We start from the raw sequence: 18,987 nt of genomic DNA, 5'->3' as shown, positions 1-18,987 counted from the left end.
CCATCCTTTGTTGCTATCAGCTTTCTGTAGTTCTAGATACTGCCCAAAGAACATGCTCAGTTACTGTAAATATCTACTGAAGTTTTTCATCTTTGTCTAGTTTCTCCTTATTCTTTATTACAAGTACTCGCTGACTTACTTGGTTACATTCAGCACAATCTCATGCAAGCTAAAATGTCGGAACACACTGTTATCTAGTATATTTGCACTCACCCATTTTCTAACCACTTTATCCAGTACAGGGTCACAGGAGAGATGAAATCTATCTATGCAAGCAATGGTAGAATACACCCAGGACAGGACACCACTGCAGGGGACCCACAGACACAAACATGCACACACTCTCACCAGAGCCAGTTTTCCCTAAAAACCAATTAACCTTCCAGTTACTATAAAAATGTGCCGTCCTTTGCATGAGATGTAAAACCGAGGTCCTGACTCTCTGTGGCCATTAAAAATGGCATTTCTTGAAAAGAGAAGGGGTTTTACCCTGGTGTCCCGGCCAAATTTCCCATTGGCCTTTACCAATCATGGCCTCTTAATAATCCTCATCTATGAACTGGCTTCATCAATCTGTTCTCCTCCCCACTGATAGCTGATGTGTTGTGAACGTACTGGTGCACTATAGCTGCCATAGCATCATCCAGGTGGGTGCTGCACATTGGTGGAGACGGAGGAAAGTCCCCATTACCTGTAAAGCGCTTTGAATGGAGTGTCCAGAAAAGCACTATATATGTGTAAGCAATTAAAATTATTAAATTTTAATCAATTATTAAAACTGGAGTATCTGGAGACAACCCACACAAACACATGGAAAACATACACACATAGCACTCCAGGCACAAGCGGTACACAGCTAAACACTGATCTACTGGCCACCAAAAATTACATTATTACAATGTTAGTATTAAAATATACTATACACTAATACACTGGAATCCATGGCAAGATAATTGCAAAAACATTATATAACAATTATGTATGAATTCACATACCTTAATTCATAACGCTGGTTTGCTTTAACATCATTAGATCACTTTTCAGCCATGACTAATAGGGTAACACTGCAAACACAGTGGAAATTACTGTATTATAGACAACATATACACATAAAGTAACGTGGAACAGAACTGAGACTATAGATAACTTTCTGATAAAGTTGTGGAGTGATAATATACTTAAATCTTGACTAACTAGCATATTTGGCATTCCCCATGGATGTTGGATAGTGGACTCAGAATCAATAGTCAAACAGAAACTAAAAGACATAAGTGGGAAACTGTGAAATGTATTTAAAACTGAGTCAGAATGTTCTTTTTTAACAAAGGATTGTGGGGATTTAGAACAAGCCATGCAGCCTAGCTGTTGAAGCCTTTATGATCACTTCTTCCAAGAAATGACTGGATGAGATATTTTGCTTAATAGCTACTAACAACCAAAGAAGCTATATGGGCTAATTGGCTTCCTTTTGCTTATAACTTTTTTGATGTTCCTGCTGCTAAAATTACAACCACCATGCATTCCTTATATTCAATTAAACCATAAAGAGCACAGCACAGTAGTGGTCTTGCATTTATTTATTATGTGCAATGTGCATTAAACATGATGATTATTTATGGTTTCCTATACAAAGTACTAACACTGAGCATAAACTGTATACTTGAAAGGATTTGGAAGTAATTGCATTTGAAGTTCTCAGAAGCCTGATTGGATCAACCAATTCAAAGTAATTACTTGGTGCATGAAATCTACAATGATTTCACTCAAAAGAGAATAGCTATATAAAGGCAGAAATGTCCAGTAGGGTATCATGAAATCATGAAATTTGGAATAATTTCACTGAGAACTGATTACACATAAATTCAGAAATATCCATTAGGGTATAGTAAAATTTCAATTAAATTAATCACTCTGAATATTTTTATTAGGCAAAGATCCCTTGAAACCATTTTTCTATATTTTTCTATAAAACGTTTATCATTCCTATATTTCATGTATTTCATTATTAAGTACTTAATGTAATACAATTATGACTATTGCAGTAATCCCTCGCCAACTGCATGGGTTACATTACTAAAACCCGCATGGTAGATAAATTCATGGATGATTAACTTAAGACTTTACTTTGAGCATTTAGACCTTTTTATTCACCTCCAAAACATTTATACAAAAACACAAAATAAAGTAAAATGCAATAAATCACAATAAAAAAAAACATATGCTATCAATGTCACACACTAATAATACATTTGAAAAATGATAGAGTTTTTTAAAATTCGTTCTGATCAACCATATGCTTCCAAAACAGACCAGTTTCATCAGCACTGAAGACCTGATCAGGTAGTCTTTTTCAACAATCAACTTCTTCAGTTCATCACAAAACTGGGATGCTTTGTCCATATCCACTGATGCTGTCTCTCCTTTTATTGCTTTATTGCTAAAGTTATTAAACCACACCTTGTGGACAAATGTTTCAGTCTCCTTTTGAAAAGAATTTACAAGTATAATGTGAAATTTCCACGAGATGCTTGCAAACAGCTTTATTTCATATTTATTACAGTAGCATTTTTTCAATGTTCAGGTCACATGGCATGTATGAAACTTTAAGATGTTGTATCACTTTGATAGCAGCTATATTATTATTATTATTATTATTATTATTATTATTATTATTATTATTATTATTATTAATTGTACGATGTGTGCATTCATTAACATCAAATCTACCAATGGCACTATTGCAATGACCTTCTCACGACTTATCAATAACTTTTATTTTGTCCTCTAGAAACATCATTCATATTGCACACATTTTGCTTATGTAACTACAGTATATATGTATGTTTTTGAGAAATAGTATATATTTTAATCACTATCACTGCTTGGTACAATCAGCAGTCAGTGTGAAATGTAATACAGTCAGATAAATCAGATTACCTCAACCAGGGCTTGAATTGGATTATTTACATGCAAATGCACCATTTACCCCTCACTTGTGCCACTATTAAGGTTTTGTACTGGATCTACACTGCTTGATTTATATTTAGTAGTGATTTACAGATATTTTCTCACTTTTGAATCTTTACTTAAGCTTTTACCTAAGGTTTGCTAAAGCCTCCCTTTCTTGTATTTTTTTAAGCACTAAAGTAAATTTTTCTTGGAATTTGTCTGAGAGTAAGGGGTCAGATATATCTGGACTCTGCACCTGCTTTTTTCCCTCAACTAATAAAAAATAGAAAGTCTCGTGAGATGACTAAGATGGTTGTTTTGCCTCAGAAACCGATAAGAGCAAGAGCATCTTGTGAAAAAGTAATTGGTGGTTATCTCTGATATTGCCGCAAGGAATGGTTAAAAAATTAAATAATTAATGAGAACCTTTCATAATTGGTCTCTAAACTAAACTTTTGTCTCAGTCAAACAACAAGCACAAAAAAAACTATTCACACAGCAGATCTGGGTAGCCTGGAGTGTGAGATATTAGATCAAGATCACTAGGTGGTTCTAAAATTAGCAAAGCGAGATGCTAATTGTGGAGAGGAACATATGAAGGTCACTCTTCTGGAGGCTGCAACAAGTCCAGATTGTTTATTTTTTTAATTTTGTTTTGTTTTTTAGTTTCTGTTTGAGCAGCAAAGGTCTTCATGGCAACAGATAAGAATCTAATGAATAGGCAGAGTAAGATCCACTGAAAGTGATTTCTCTATCACAGTTGAGCTGAATGCCTATTATACTCGGCTTGAGAAGAAATCATGGAACCGCTGGTGATAGTGCTCCCAGCTGCTGCTGATACAGCCATGTCTGTCACGAAGGCTTAAATCAGGGCAACCTTCAGATGGGTGAACACACGGAAGGCAACCGGTACGGACAGCATTCCTGTATGGGTCCTTAAGTCTTGTGCAGACTGATTGGCCAAGGTTTTTATGGATATTTTTAATCCTTCACTTTTATAATCTTCTGTTCCCGTGTGTTTTAAGAAAACTGCCATTATTCCAGTGCCGAAGAAAAATACTGTGACCACTCATATCCACCGTAACGAAATGCTTTGATAGGCTGGTCATGAGGCACATTACCACAATGGTACCCGAATGCTTAGACCACCTACAGTTTGCAGTTTGGTGTAACAGGTCCACTGACGACACTATTTCCCTGGCTCTTCACACTGCCCTAGCTCATTTGGATAACAAAGACACATACGTCAGAATGCTGTAATTGATTACAGTTCCCCATTTAACACAATAGTTCTTTCCAGACTTGTCAGGAAGCTTGATGACCTGGGCATCAACACCTCTCTATGCAAGTGTATTATGGATTTCCTGACTATCAGACCACAGATTCTGAGGGTCTATGGAAAGCTTTCTTCTACGCTGACCATCAATATACAAATGCAGCCATTCAAAATGCGCGGTAAAAACCCGCGGTACAGTAACCTACCCACAAGCCACCGCAGGGCACCGCGGTAAGTGATTGGCTGGCCAAAATGACCGACAGGGGCACTCGTGGTGCATTGGTTGGTAGTGAAAAGATTTAATCATTTAATGTCTTTACTGTGCAGATTTTAATCCGCTTAGTTTTGAATATTTATATGGAATTTTACCACTAAAGGGAAATTTTAGTAGCTGAGCATAAAAAGAAGAGGAGCATAACGCATCTGAAGGTCATAAACGATATTAATTTAGGAACATAAACATTACTGTATGTACATAAACTGTACTGTGTATGGCTGGTCTTGATAGTTTAAAGAACAAATACACACCAGTCTTCCATTTCTCCCTAAACATTTTAAGCATGAAAGTTTTATGAAACGGTACCCAAATATGCGATTGCTGTATAGAATGAATTTTAATTTTAAAACATTTTTTAACACGAAAATTAAGCTGTTTACAGATGCAGCCATTCAAAATGCGCGGGCGATACCGCAATATTTTCCGGTACGCTGTATGCAGTCTACCGCAAGCTACCGGTAAATACCGCGAGTTACCGGTAAATACCGCTAGTTACCGTAAATTCTCCTATAATACGACAAGCAAAATAATAGTATCCGGAATTTCCGCAAGGTGGAGCTAATAAAGCTCAACCTCTCATGTTTGAGCTGTGGCCATCAGTCTTTAACGAAGATATTACTAATAGTATTAATAATGAATGACCTTGGACAAGCTGTAAGTGTAAACTCAAAGTATTGCCCTGGTCAACATTCTTTTTTTCATTGACCGTCTTTGTAAAAGTAACACCACAGCATTTCGCAATCAACAGCACCTTTACTTCCACAGACAGTTCTATCTTCAACTGTCTTTACCACATTTTATCGGTGCACTATTGAGAGTGTGTTTACGTGTGGTATTACAGTGTGGTTTGGCAGCAGCTCGTTGTCTGACTGGAAGGCATTACAGGGGGTGATCGGGTCAGTCCAGTCCATCATTGGAGTACAGCTTCCCTCTATTTCAGACATTTTTACAACTCGCTCTTTCAGGAAGGCTGGAAGTATCTCTAAGGATACCATTCATCCTGGTTTCTCATTTGTCTTCTTCCCTCTTCCCTCTGGTAAGTGTTATAGGAGCAAAAAGGTACAAACTTCCAGATTTGGAGACAGTTTCTTCCCATAAGCTTTGAGATTACGGAATTCTACCCCAACCACTGGCTCACACTGATGTTTTTTTTTCTAAGATGTATGTTATTTACCTTGTTGATGTTGCTACTGCTGTTCTGTGTTTTAATGTGTTTGTATTGGAGCATACATGAAAATAAGCATTTCATTACACTTGTGCATATGACAATAAACTGACCTGAACATCTGTAGTCAGTTAACAAGTAAAAATATGGACTTCAGCTCCATTATTCTGTTTCACCACGTTTGTTTAATTGCTGCTATGTATGTTAAGATGCTAATTCCTTGTTGAAATTAGAGTTGGATCATGATGGGAACGACTAAAGTTCCTGTTTTGGCCTGTAACATGTTCAAGCTAAATTCTTCTAGCAAATAATAGCTATTTAGATATTATAACTCTAGATATTGCTGTGATCCAAGAGACCCATTTGTATCAACAACATGTGTCTATTTGTTAATAATCATTACTATGTCCATTACCTTTTCTGTAGAAACTGGGATATTTGAATATTAACTTAAAAAGTTGCTTGTGTTAAAGTTTATATTCCTATGATATTAAAACCTGTTTAACCTGGGTATGGTTTATGCATAGTATATGTATAACTCTTTACCCAAATAATTAGCTTTCTCTTCAGTTAGTTTTACAACATACTCCATATTTCAATTTATGTTGCTTTAAAGATTTCACAGATATCACAATCCTTATCATATCTACATATCTACAAATTCTGTTGATTTGTTTTAACTGATAAATTAAAGCCAGTCTGATTCATTTGAATCTGGGCTGGGATCCTTGGTCTCTCAACTGATGGGACAGTGTGGAACATTCCATACTACATCTTAACAGAAAATTACTCCTGTGACTGAAACTCCCACAATGGTAGGATGGATGGAGTATGTTGAAGATCAGTTCAAACAGAGCAGGAAGAAGCTAATCAAAGGGCATTATTACCACAGATAACTACTAGGTGGCTCTAGAAGGTGTGGCGTTAGTATTATTTCAGGCATTTTGCCACTTAAGGTATGTTCTCAGCTGTGTAGTTGTACCGAACTAATTAGCAATGCTCTACATCTGCAAAAATTCTGCTATCATTGGTTAAGTATGACTTGCTGTACTTTGAACACACAAAAGCTGGGGTATTTGTGTGTGATAATAAAGCAATGAGAATCATCTACAGGAATCTTTGTGCTACTGTTGTGGTGACGTAGACTGGGATGGTAAAGGAATGGAAGAAAACATGTATTATTTTATTGGTTAAAGACATTGCCATGCAAAATACTTGAGAAAGAATAAAACATGTTGTTCCTTTTTGTAAAACAGATTGACTGACAAATTAAAGGAGCACGACAGGAGGCGAGGTTGAAAACTGAAGTCCTGTTATCTTGTTTTTTCCATAGCATATGATGTGTGTTATTGCCATTCCATGCTACCTGAACCATGGAACATCCACAAGTCAAAAACACTGAATTAAAATCAAATGAGGTAATTACAAATCTCTTGTCTTGACAGATTCTGTCTTGAGTGAAGACTCTTGCAGAATACAATTTACTATACAGGCATGGTAACAAAATAACAAGCAGGCTACTGCTGTGATGAACAACACATCATAGATAAGTTAAGGGCAGGCTCACATTTATCAGAGTGGTCTAGGGCAGCTTCATACCTCAAAATCCAATTACATTTAGAGTCAGTCTAGTGCACTTATCATTTGGAAGCAAACAAGTGGACCCAAATTAAATAAAGAATAAAATAATGGGGAGGACTGTGAATTTGTCTTTTTAAAATAATTTATATGTAGTACCTCACTATACCACTCAGAATCACTTGCTTATACCTGTATGTTGGTCATTTCCAAGTTATAAAATACTTCACAAGTCTGAGTTTGAATGGACATAATCTGCTAAAATAACCTAATGAGTCTTCTACTGTCTGTGTAGTCCCATATCCTGAGAACAGAGAGGAAAGAGACACAATGGCTATTATGCCTACAGTTGTGTAATGAGTAGAGACATTTAGCTGCCTAAGGTGGCACACAGTAGACAATCAAACAAAGCCTCCACATTGTTGATAAGTGGGAGGAAAACAGACCATTTGGCAAGAAAAACATGCCACACAATAAAGCAAAAGAAGTCACAATGTAACCCAGAACTGCCTTCACCAACTATACAAAGATGAATTAAATTACTTTGGACTAAAAAGAGGTAAATGTTCAGATTTAAAAGACTTTAAAAGCCTTAAAATAAATTTTTCTAGAAAACAGTGAGAAATCTGAAAATCCAAAACACACCCGACACCTAACCAACATACATTAAAGTTTAAATTGTGAAAAAATCCAAAAACAAACCTGGAAATTATAAGAGTTTACAGGTATATGGATTCTTTCTTGAATATTTGCATCAGAAAAGTCAAGATCTTCCATGTCAAAGGCACTGATTAAAGAGAGTCTTGCCCACAACACCCATGGTTTTTGAACACTATTTTAGTACTATATTATCTATAACAATAAACCATTGTAGCCTATTCAGTATTCAACATTGGTTTGCACGTTAGTTTTACTGTAAGTGTATTGTACTGTGATGACAGGCATTGACGTGTGTAAAACTGAAATATAACAGAAAACAACAGAAACGAAGTTACAATGAAAATGTAAGTAATACCCAATAAGAAAAACAAGCTTAAGACTCTGGGTTATTGGGATTTCAATACTGTCACAATCATGCCATTAGTTAGACAGTATTCCAGGATAAATAACTGTGACCTCAAGACCAGTCTTACCTCAAGACCTCAAGCCTCACCGTGTCTCGAGAGCACTTTAATTGTTAAGTGATTATCATAGCCTTTAATAAGATACAGATAAAATTTTTATTTCAGATGTGAATGGTGGAAAAATTGCTTCTGTTAACTTAAATGTTCTTTAAGGAGACTCATGAAGTCAGATTTCTGGCATATTACACATTTTTGTTACACAATTTGAAAACAAGGTTTTAAGTGAGATTACATAACTGATAAAGTTTCAGGTTGCACAGATGTACAAATAAGGCTAAACAAAACAAGTTACATGCAACACAATCATGCTTACATATAAGCATAAGAGACACTGAGTATTCATTTAGTACGTTGGATTTTCTAAAGTTCATTTATTATCGGAATAATTGCTAATGTTTTTATTGCACATAAAACCTAAGAAAGGTTACAAATGGGAGGAGGTAATTTAGCCCATCTAGCCCATTTGTTGTCTAGTAATTAATTGAGTTAATGATCTCATCTAGCCATTTCTTGAAAGAAATGATTCTATCAACTTTGACCAAATGGAAGGTTGGGTAATTCAAGACGCCTACAATTCTCATGTAGTGTCCAACCGTGTCCACTGGTTTGTGTTTCTGTTTACTGTAAACTTCCAGTACATTGCCAACCAAGAAAACACTGCCAAATCAATGTCAAAACCAATGTTTTCAAAAAGAAGATATGTGAGGAACAACATAAACTGTTCTCAAATCTAATTTAAAAACCATAACTGATATTAACATTGCATATATAATATCTGACAATAAAAAAAACTCAAAATACAATACTCACCTTCCTTACTAAATAGTTCTTGATTTTTTCTTTTTTCAGAATTGCCAATTATTGTTATACAGTCCTGGCTTGGAATAGCTAAGTGTGTATTTGATGGTTTGACTCATATTGTAGCCAGAAACCTTCCATCCATACAGATGTTGGAGGACGAAGAAAAGTAGGCAGATTCTTCCAATCTGCCTACCCTTTATTCACATATCTCTTAACATGCCACATGCAGCAGTCCCATGCAGGAAGTTCAGCAATGACTGGAGAAAAGGCGGGAAACCCTCTAGCAGCTTCAGCCTGCACATCCGCTGGGAAGTTACAGAGGCCACTGTGTTTTCAAGCAGCAGAGAGAGCCCCAGCTGACTAGTTCCATCTGACTGTCTGCGGCACTTAGCCAGCTGAATGCTACTGCTGGGGAGTCAAAGTTGCCGAGTGATGTGAGGAAGGATGGTCGTGTAAACAATTTCTTATTTTAAACCAATTCAGTTTTGTAAACAACAATTGTTTAATCTTCAACTTACAGCAAAGACTGCTGTAGCGCATGAGGAGGATGCAGACATGCTCTTGCAACCTGCCACCCATGAAATGGTTTGTCTTTCAATATGATGTAAATTCCATATCATCTGGCAGAAGATTTGATCCTGCCTCCCAGTGATGTCACTGCAAGCCTGCAGGAGCCCAGGAAGTTCTAGGAGTCTGTTTGACCAAGAGATGACAGAGTGCTATCTGACTAATTCCAATCTTCTTTGGGGAATTTATGGTTCATCATAGTTCATAGGGTCAACTGACACTCAATGCTAGCACCTTTACTGGTTGAACTTGTTAGGAGTTCCCTCAAAAGTAAAAAAAGACTGATATATTGGTCAACAATAGTCCTCTGCTCCTTTAAAACACAACTTTCCAAATACACCTATTGTTTTGCTTTTATCTCTAACCAAACCAAGATGGCTTATTTTTTATAACTGTACTTTTGGGGATGAATAATCTCTGTGAATAACAAGAACATTCAAGTCTCCATCTAGCAGAAGCTCTATAGCTAAAGAGAAAACATTAACCCCCCCCCCAGTAGCACGAATGGCGTAGTGCAAAGTGCACCATCACAGGATAAGACATTCTCAGCATCTGTTCATCATACAAGAACTGAGGCAGTGGGGCGACTTCATGAATATTCATAGATCTTCCCTGTTTAATTTTTCTTTGAGGCATCTCAATATTTTGTGGCTATTCCAGCTTTGATAATTTTATTGCGTGGTGTGTTCAGTACTTTAAGACTTTGAACAATAATCATTCCCTTTAAATTTTCTAAAGATTCTGCATCCAGCAAACACAAATAAAGGAATAAACCTCTTGTGAATAATAATAATAATAATAATAATAATAATAATAATAATAATAATAATAATAATAATAATAATAATAATTGCTTACACTTATATAGTGCTTTTCTGGACTCAAAGCGCTTTACAGGTAATGGGGACTCCCCTCCACCACCACCAATGTGCAGCATCCACCTGAATGATGCGACGGCAGCCATAGTGCGCCAGAATGCTCACCACACATCAGCTATTAGTGGGGAGGAGAGCAGAGTAATGATGGGGATTATTAGGAGGTCATGATTGGTAAGGGCCAATGGGAAATTTGGCCAGGACGCCGGGGTTACACCCCTACTCTTTTCAAGAAACACCATGGGATTTTTGAAGACCACAGAGAGTCAGGACCTCGGTTTTATGTCTCATCCGAAGGACGGTGCCTGTTTACAGTATAGTGTCCCCGTCACTATACTGGGGCATTAGGACACACATGGACCGCAGGTTGAGCACCCCCTGCTGGCCCCACTAACACCTCTTCCAGCAGCAACCTTAGTTTATCCCCGGAGGTCTCCATCCAGGTACTGACCAGGCTCACACCTGCTTAGCTTTCAATCTCTGTCACTGCAGAACTATGAAAATACATGCAGTGCTTTACATTTCTAGCCATCATGAATAACTTTCATGACCAGCACACCAGAGGACTTCAGGGAAAATGCTCCATTTCAGTATGGTAATAAAAGTGTTTTCTTCCAGTCAAGGATCAATTAAAAGAAACCAAACCGAAAGACTTTCCGATTTGCAACGCCTTTACATCACCATACGAAAAAGGGTCTTCAATACAGAAACAGAAAAATCTGTAAAGGGTTTGATTTTGTGAACATAGTATACAGGAACATTAAAAGATCATGCTTTTCTCCAGGAATCACTATTTATAGCACTAGCACATATGATATACAAAGAACCATACTGCTATTCAAAAATGTCATGATCTGTTAGCAATGGACAAGACAAGGATCTGCTTCCCCTCAAATAAAATTGCAGTATCTTGACTTGAAAATGCTGTTTTTGTGGTCTGTTTGTAATAATGTATTACTTGAATGTTACATTCTTTTAAATCTAAAGAAAAAAGAGAGACTGCATACCTGGTAACCATTAAGGTCTGTAAAGAATCGATTACTGCTGTTAAGATCTGATGTTATTCTCATTGCAATTTCACGGTTGAACTCTCCTCTTATATCCACGATATTGGAGATCTCCACAGACTGCCCCTCCACTCCTAAAATTGAACACAGGGATGGAGGCACAATTAAAGCATGCATACCTGGGTTTGGAATGTTTTATTCTTGACTTTGCAGAAAAAATAAAACTTAAAATAATATAACAATCACGATTTACACCAGGAAATATATATATGTTGAAAAGTTATTTAAATATACAGTACTGGTCTTCAAACGTTTATGAAATAAAACATATTAAAACATTATACAGACACTTGTTAGGCTCTCCAGATCAGACAATAGAAATATACAGTATATTCGTCTACAATCAAAGAAATGCTATTTATTAAATTAAACAAGTATTTGGCATGTATGGGCATTCACAACAGTTATTTTCTTTGCTTTAAAGACATGAAAGGTGCTAGTGAGGAATTAATTGTTACCAATGAAATAAGAATGGAAACCACCTAAACAACAATCTGATAATGTGAACATTACTTGAAGAGAAGATCTGTTAGATCTATCAAGATGTGCACTGGTCACTAATTAAAAACAGTGATTCTATTCCTAACAGTATTAAGGTACTTAATGCTGCACATGGAGCAAGCAAAAAACAGTAACCACTTTAAACTGTAACCCTTCTTTAATTTATCATGAGTATTTCCACTGTTGGATACACAGTACAAGGTGCTCATTTCACTATGTGGATGCGAAAATCCACATTCTGGCAAGCAAAGTAAAAAATACATACTGTATATACAGCAGTATATGATCATCAAAGCCAATGGCTGCCAAGAAGGGTGCATGGTCTGTCAAACATCAAAATCCTAAGCTATCACATGAAGAATCCATGACATATTCTCAATATACAATATTTAATTTCATAAGTTTAAACAATACATGGTCTAAGTTTGTAATATCACTGTACTGAACAATAATACTTATAGCTGCCGAGTTGTAGAATGCAAATATGCATTCTGTACAAAGAAAAGTGGGAACTTGTCACCTTTAAATGGACATTTTGTACTATGTTTAAATTGAATTAAATAGTCTCATAAAACATGTTGATACTTTAACCTTTAACTACACAGTGTCTTCCAGTTTACAGTTCCATAATTCACGTAGTATGCAACATCTAATGCCACGAGACTACTAAAACTGTAGCTATTATTTATGACCTGCAGAAATATTATTTCCTTTATATTCCAGTAAAAAAAACAAGCATTTCAAGACCTACTGTTGTGCTACAATTTAATTTAATACTTGATCCCTAAAAAAGGTCAACTGATTTCTAGGCTTTTAGTTATCTAGTTATCAACCACATGCATTCTACCACATGCATCAACCACATGCACAGTGACTTCAATGTCAAAATGTCTGCTGAATACTCAACTATTTAAAGTTGTTTTTATTTTTCTGTACATCCTACCTAGACAAATCATTAAACAAATAGCTTTGGGCTACATAATTTTTAGAAGCTAAATGCATTACAAACATTTTCAAACAGTATAGCAGAAGGATAGGAAAATTACATTACATTTGTGCAAAAATGTACCCCCTTACACTCATAATTGAATTTTTTGTTTTTCCTACATTTGCCTGAGAAAACAGTTCAATATACTACAATTCACTGATTGCAGAGGTCTGTCCCCTTAGAGTTAACTAACATCATCTGAAAACCTGCCAAGTAACTCATATTTGCCTGAAGCCTGGAGTAAGCAACAAAGGAAAAAAATAAAATTATTTGTACAACACTGGAACTGAGAAAGAATATCTGAATAATAATTAAGAAATGTGATGCATCCTCTATTTTTCTAAAATTTCATGAGCAATAGAAGGAAACTAAATTATAATATTGTCCAGAGTTTGAATATTAAAACCAAAATCAGGAAAAATGTTTCTAATGGGCCATGAATACAAATTTAAAAAGTAACTTCAAGTTAGTCACCTTGTATAATAAGTAACCTTGTATTGTATACAAATACTAACAAGGTTTTTTGAATTCTATGCAATTTGACTGTTTTCTTTTTTCATTTTTTCTTTAAGTGTAAACAAAGGCAGATTATCAACCTGTTGAACATAAAGGTAGCATGCAAAACCAGCATAAACATATACTGTAGAACAGAAATACAAGAACCATAGATTATTGAAGCACTTAATCCAGTTTAACAAAGACATACTACTCAGATGTATTTGCAATCTAGTTCATTTAAAATTTCAAGAAACCCATTGCTTTTCCTGGACTAAACATAAATGGATTCAGTAAAACCATGCCAAACAATGAACAATTAGATTAAATGCATTACCTGAATTTGATTCTCAAAAGTGGCTCTGAAAATAACAGTGTGCATGCTTCATTGGTTTGAATGAATTATTAGGTACAGTAAACCACACAAGATAGCTTTAACAATGTACATACTGTATAACATTTTCGTTTTTTTCAGTTGACACAGGGTGCAGAACATTTTAAAACAAGAGCAAATCCAACTGGAAACAATAATGCCAAAGATACTTAAAATGACCTTAAAATGTTTCTTACCTTGCACATTATAAAGACGGAGAGAATGGGTAAAATGATGGTAAGAGCTTGTAACTTCTGAAATAACAGGCCCTTTCATTACTTTTATTACAGGTTGATCTGAAGTAATGTATGGCTGAAAGAATGAAAGCAAAGAGTATTAATTTTCAAGAACATTTAATCACATAAAAAACAAGCTTTTATACATAAAGCAAAGTGGAGAAAATATAGGACAGATCCCTGTGTGGAGAGGTGTGTAATGGCGTGTAATGTCATGTTTTACTCACGAGAGCCCGGACTTCTGGGATGGTTAACCTCTTTCTTGCTGCAGCTGCAATCAATCCAAGTTAGATTCTGGCTACAGTGCACCATGGCAGATACAATTTTGCTAGAGGTTGGGAATTAAAGAAGGTGATCGAGTTGTCCCACAATCTGACATGATAACTGCCACCTCTTGCTTGTAAGTTTCTCAGAAATCTTTCTCTGCTTTTGTGTCATTTTAAGATGTTACACCCATGACAAATGCTTTTTGGTTTTACTTAGTTAATATACTGGGAGATCCACTCTCCTGTGGGGGTTAGCGATCTGTCTAATTCCTCATGAGAATGTTGAAAGTGCTCTTTCATTCCAACATTCACCCCTTCAGTGTCTCTTCCTTCATTACAGTTTTTTGTCACAAACTACTACTGATCTTGGAGGATTTTGATTGTTTTTGCATCATAAGAGTGAATAAACATTTTTTGGGGAATATATACAAGCATAAGGAATATACACAAAAAAGGCAACTGATGAAAGTTCTAAGTAATTATGTCAGTTTGAAATAAATCCATTTTACAGTTGCCTTGTTTTTAATAATGTATTAATGTATCATGTAATTTTAACGGCAACCTGTAAATTGCAAGGCTCAAAGTTAGTAGCGTTTATGCCTTAGTACAGTTATTTCTGAATTTAACCTTTATGTTGTTTTTTTTTCACATCAACAGGTACAGTATTATTTAATACAGACAGCCCTACTAAAATCTATTGAAATCCAGGTCATATATAATTCCTTTTCAGTTAGGCTTTTTCTATATGCTCATTTTTTTAGACATGAAATTACCTATTTCCCATTTTTACACACGTGCTGTACAGACTAATACAGGACAATGAAATATAATTTTGAATGCAGGTAATGTATATTGACTTATTACCTGGGTCTAATCATTTACAACAAATACCAAAGCAGTTTGGTAAGGCTTATTTTATACAAGCTTTAAAAAGAAAGCATGAAAGCAAAGAAAATTAAATTAGTTCATTGCCACAACTTTTACACCAGCTGGAGATCTATAGCATTTTAATCTCATACAGTTGCACTGTAGTAAAATACAGATGCAGCCCTTCAAAATACACGGTAAAACCCCGTACTGCGTGAAATTATCTACAGCTTAGTGCGTTATACCACAATACGTGATTGGCTGGCCAGAATGACTGACAGGTGGCACTCGTGGGTACATTGGTTGTTAGTGAAATCTGCTTAATATTGAATATTAATATGGAATTTTACAACTAAAGGGAAATGTTAGTAGCTGAGCATAAAAAGAAGAGGAACATAACATGTCTGAAGGTCATAAATAACATTAATTTAGTAATATAAACATATTATGTAAACTGTATATGGCCGGTAACGGTAGTTTAAATAAAAAATACACACATATATAGTTTTCCACTTTCTTCATAAACATTTTAAGGATCAAAGTCTTTAATTCAGTTACATAGTGTGGTTATTTTGGAAACGTTTTTACGTGCTCTTTCTGACTATATAAGTTTATATACTTCATAAAATGTTTTAACCTTTTCTATGAATACCTGCGCTCGCTAACACAGTCAAAAAACGCATACTTTTTAGAATTTGATTAATAACGCATACTTTTTAGAATTTGATTAATAGGGAATATAATATGGAATCGCATATCTAAAGAAATTAATAACGATATAATTATATTCATATAGCTCAAATTATTACAGTAGTACACTTTCCTTGTAAACATCTGCATCAATTTGACCCGCGATTACTTGGGAACTATTTCCTGCCCTTTTCAGCTATAGATTAAGTTGTCAAGTGGCACGTTGGTGTAATGGCTTAGGTGTGTGCCATGCATGCTGGAGGTCGGGGGTTTGAACCAGGCTCTTGCCATGAGTTTTCTTTTAACAAATAAACATTTGTTTGAAAAACTTAAATAGTAAATATTATTGACATTATATTGAATTTGTTGGTATTTCTAAATATCACAACACATTTAAAGTTAAGTGATTTATTAATAAAAAATAATAATTTCAAGCTGCTTGTAGTTTAAAATTGTATTTTGTTCGGAGTGATTTAAATTTATTAAACGTCTATTTTTGAGACAGGATGTTCCAGACCTCTGTTTGATTTCTGAAACTCCCTCTGTATTCCATGTTTTAACCTTTTCTATGAATACTTGCGCTCATTATCGCAGTAAAAAACCTCATACTTTTTAGAATCCACTAAATAGGGAATATAATATAGAATCACTTACCTAAAGAAATTAATAACGATATTAATTTAAGGATCTAAATATATGTGTTTATATAGCTGGTAATATTACTTTAATCCACTTTCTTTGTAAACATGTTTTATTTTTAATTTGACTCATTCACGCATGATTACATTAGAAATATTTTTAAGCTGTTGGTCTCATCTGGGTTTCCAAGCAGCCTGTTGGTACAGTGGGTGTGCCGCTAGGAGTTCTATCTAGGTGTTCAATACCCGGTTTGGGCCCAAAACGTTTCTTCTGACAGACTTTAAAAATATAAAATAGTAAATATTATGTACACTATATTAACATTTGTTGGTGTTTTTTATATATTATAACATATTCAATGTTAAGTGATATTAAGAATAAAATAAAAATGTGAATGACATAGAGCCTGCAACCTAAAGATTTAAAGATCGCAATGTGTGCAAAATTTCACAGCTTTTATTTAAACAGTATCTAGTACCTGGGTGCATTTTTAGAAACCTTAGTTTGAATAAAGAGGATCCCAGGTGCAAGTGACTTCCTAACGCGAGAAGGTATTATGCTACATTTTTCATGCATTAGATGAAGCCTTCTGAAGTCTCTTAAAAACATAATCTACACATTTGTTCATCTAAACAAATATCACAGTAAAATAAAAAAAATGTTTTCCGCATTATCACCTTACACCAGTGGGGGAAGAAAAGTACCCGCAGTCATTTCTTTCACTGACAAAGTTGATTCATTCAAAACTCATTCAAAAGCGTGTGGGGTGTTAACACAAACACTACTTAACAGAACTGCTTGTAAGAGCAAGGTGACTTTCTGCTCAATTAAATAAAGCTACAGCACAGAGAGATTTTACATTTTTCAAGCAGAATTAGCTGTTTGTCAAAATCTGCTACTTTGCAAGCAGAACACAACTTCACAAAAGGTACCTTTTGTCTCTTGTGCAAACTCAACAAAGGTTTATTTTTTATAATTCCGAAATTTGAACGGTATGCCTCAGGGACTCATTATAGTAATTTAGCGAATATGGTTCGTGCAGCAAAATCAAAACACCACCCCCCCTCCCAGCTGGGTCTCCAAAGCTGTTCCAAAGCCGGTTGGTTGGTATGGTTTCAAAGTATGTGTGAAAAATCTTTTTTTACTCCAGTTATTAATCCAATCTATTTTTACTCATCCGGCTTTGTAAAAATATAGCCAAAAGGATCACTGTAAAGGTTAATTTCCAAGCTAAAAAGACAAGACTTAACATGTCTTCTCTAACTCTTCAATTTACAGCTTGTCCATGGTCATTTATTATTGTAACAAGTGGCAGGCATACAGATGGTACAAGCTGGTTGCTGCGCGGTGAAAGTACAGCCCTTGATACACAACATGTAAATATAACCCTTTTCCCACATTTAACTTAAAGAACTCGTGAAGAAATCCTAAATCACAAAACCATCATTTACAATAATTTATCCAGATACAAATCATTTCAAAATGTTTCCAAAACTTCCACTTGTGATACTTAAGCTGCTTAGTTACATGATTCCATATTAATATAACTAGTGATGTTAAATCACTACAACATTTATCTTTTTACAATAACAGCAAGTAGTGCTCTTACTACGTCTTCTTAGAAAAGGATAAAACGTTATAACTTTTTATGAAGTACAGAATATAAGCTTAATAATGTTAGAACAAGCACGTTAAAACCAGAACCCATTTAAGTTACCAAGTTAAAGACTTTGATGCAGAAAATATTTATGCATAATTAAAATATGATGAAGGTAGAAGGTTGTGTACTTTTGTCCAACTAAGCAATCTTGCTTTCATAAAATATACCAACTTTTTAATGTTTAATGATTAACATGTTGTAATACACAGTTTAAAATTATTAAAAGTCTAAAGAGTATACAACTTAAATACTTAATTGGAAAAAGATTGACTCTCAGCAGAAACTGGACTTCGAAACCAGAATTCGAAACCGGGTGTTTTCTGGTGACAGTTTAAATGATGTATATGAGACATTAAGCTTTATTAGCTCCACCTGGCGGTTTTACGAGGTGCTTCCGGATACTATTATCATATTTTAATTAACGTGCCGTAAGATGCGGTATACTGCGCCACGCCCACCTTGTTTTAACGCAGCATACCTTGCGAATTTTGAATGGCTCGATCTGTACGTACAACTGATGACTGATTTTACCTCAAGATGTGGCAACTGTCTCATACATGATATGACAGTTTTCATACAATTATTCGAAGAGC

At 35.2% G+C, this 18,987-nt stretch overlaps 1 protein-coding gene across 3 annotated transcripts in view; it reads right to left on the bottom strand.

Annotated features, from left to right (window-relative positions):
- Positions 1–18,987, bottom strand: part of man2a1 (mannosidase, alpha, class 2A, member 1) — a 258,837-nt gene that overhangs the window by 63,977 nt on the left and 175,873 nt on the right. For all 3 annotated transcript variants that reach the window (XM_088629350.1, XM_088629351.1, XM_088629349.1), the window contains 2 exons: positions 14,234–14,348; positions 11,620–11,753 (listed from right to left, as the gene is read on the bottom strand). In XM_088629350.1, the coding sequence (XP_088485476.1) occupies positions 11,620–11,753; positions 14,234–14,348 (249 nt within the window). The remainder of the gene's footprint in view (positions 1–11,619; positions 11,754–14,233; positions 14,349–18,987) is intronic.

This window comes from Lepisosteus platostomus, chromosome 4 (assembly GCF_059453375.1).
Source record: "Lepisosteus platostomus isolate fLepPlt1 chromosome 4, fLepPlt1.hap1, whole genome shotgun sequence".
NCBI classification, from domain to species: domain Eukaryota; kingdom Metazoa; phylum Chordata; class Actinopteri; order Semionotiformes; family Lepisosteidae; genus Lepisosteus; species Lepisosteus platostomus.
Note: the sequence above shows the minus strand (reverse complement) of the source record. Positions and strands in the feature narration are given on the sequence as shown.